At 72.9% G+C, this 1,032-nt stretch overlaps 1 protein-coding gene across 1 annotated transcript in view; it reads left to right on the top strand.

Moving 5' to 3' along the window:
- The first annotated feature begins 754 nt into the window (after positions 1 to 754).
- Positions 755 to 1,032, top strand: part of GNAQ (guanine nucleotide binding protein (G protein), q polypeptide) — a 134,759-nt gene continuing 134,481 nt past the window's right edge. The window contains exon 1 of the mRNA XM_010568625.1: positions 755 to 975. Within this exon, the coding sequence (XP_010566927.1) occupies positions 840 to 975 (136 nt within the window). The 5' untranslated portion in view covers positions 755 to 839. The remainder of the gene's footprint in view (positions 976 to 1,032) is intronic.

Raw genomic sequence — 1,032 nt, 5'->3', positions numbered from 1 at the left:
CGGGAGCGACGGTCCGCCATATTTCTGCCTCGCCACGCCCGCGGAGCCGAGCCATTGAAAAGCCGGGCTCGCCCGGCCCCTGCCTGCCTATTTGCCTCCTCTTCCTCGCCCTCTCTCGCCCTTGCTGGCAGGGCAGGGGCGAGCCGCGGCAGCTCTCCGGCAGCGGCTCTCCCCGCCAGAGGGGCGAGCGGCCGCCCCGCCGGGAAGGAGGGTCGGCCGTGAGGAAGCGCTTCCCGCCGGGCGAGCGCCGAAGGTCGCCGGGCAGCGGCGGGCCGGCCCACTCCGCAGGAGCTGGGCTCCCGCTCCAGGGCACGGGGAGCGGCAGGGAAATGTGTGTGCGGAGGGGGGGAGGGATTAGCGGGCATTAGCATTTCCACGGGGGGGTGGGGTGGTCGCGTCGGAGCGCGGTGGGGGTGTCGTCCGCCAGGGACACTCGGGGACCGCGTTGGCTGCGGGCGGCGGCGAGGGAAGGGGAGCAGCAGGGCGAGGGGCGGCGGTGGCGAGCGGCTCGGCTCGGCTCGGCTGGGTAGCGCTGCTGCCGCCGCGGTGGATGTTTCCATGTTGTTTGGTGCATGATTTAGAGGAGAGGAGGAGTTGGCAGCGGCGGGTGTCAGCGGCACGGAGCGGGGATCCGCGCCGCCAGCGGCCCTGCCTCTTTCTTCTCGCCCCTCTGTGGCATCGAGGCAGCTGCCTGCGCTTGCCCTGCGGCGCCCGGCGGGGGCTCCCGGGGCAGAGAGCGCCTGTGCCCCCCGGGGCCGGTGCGGCGGCGGGGTGCGAGTGTGTGAGTGTGCGTGCGATTTTAGGGGGAGCGGGGGTTGTGTCTGAACCAGTTAGGAAGAATGACTCTGGAGTCCATCATGGCGTGCTGCCTGAGTGAGGAAGCCAAGGAAGCCCGGCGGATCAACGACGAGATCGAGCGGCAGCTGCGCCGGGACAAGCGGGACGCCCGCCGGGAGCTGAAGCTGCTGCTGCTGGGTGAGTGCGGGCTGCCGCCGCCGCCCGGCTCGGCCCGGCCCGGCCCGGCCGCCTCGC

This window comes from Haliaeetus leucocephalus, unplaced genomic scaffold (assembly GCF_000737465.1).
Source record: "Haliaeetus leucocephalus isolate CR32 unplaced genomic scaffold, Haliaeetus_leucocephalus-4.0 Scaffold251, whole genome shotgun sequence".
Taxonomy (NCBI): domain Eukaryota; kingdom Metazoa; phylum Chordata; class Aves; order Accipitriformes; family Accipitridae; genus Haliaeetus; species Haliaeetus leucocephalus.
Note: the sequence above shows the minus strand (reverse complement) of the source record. Positions and strands in the feature narration are given on the sequence as shown.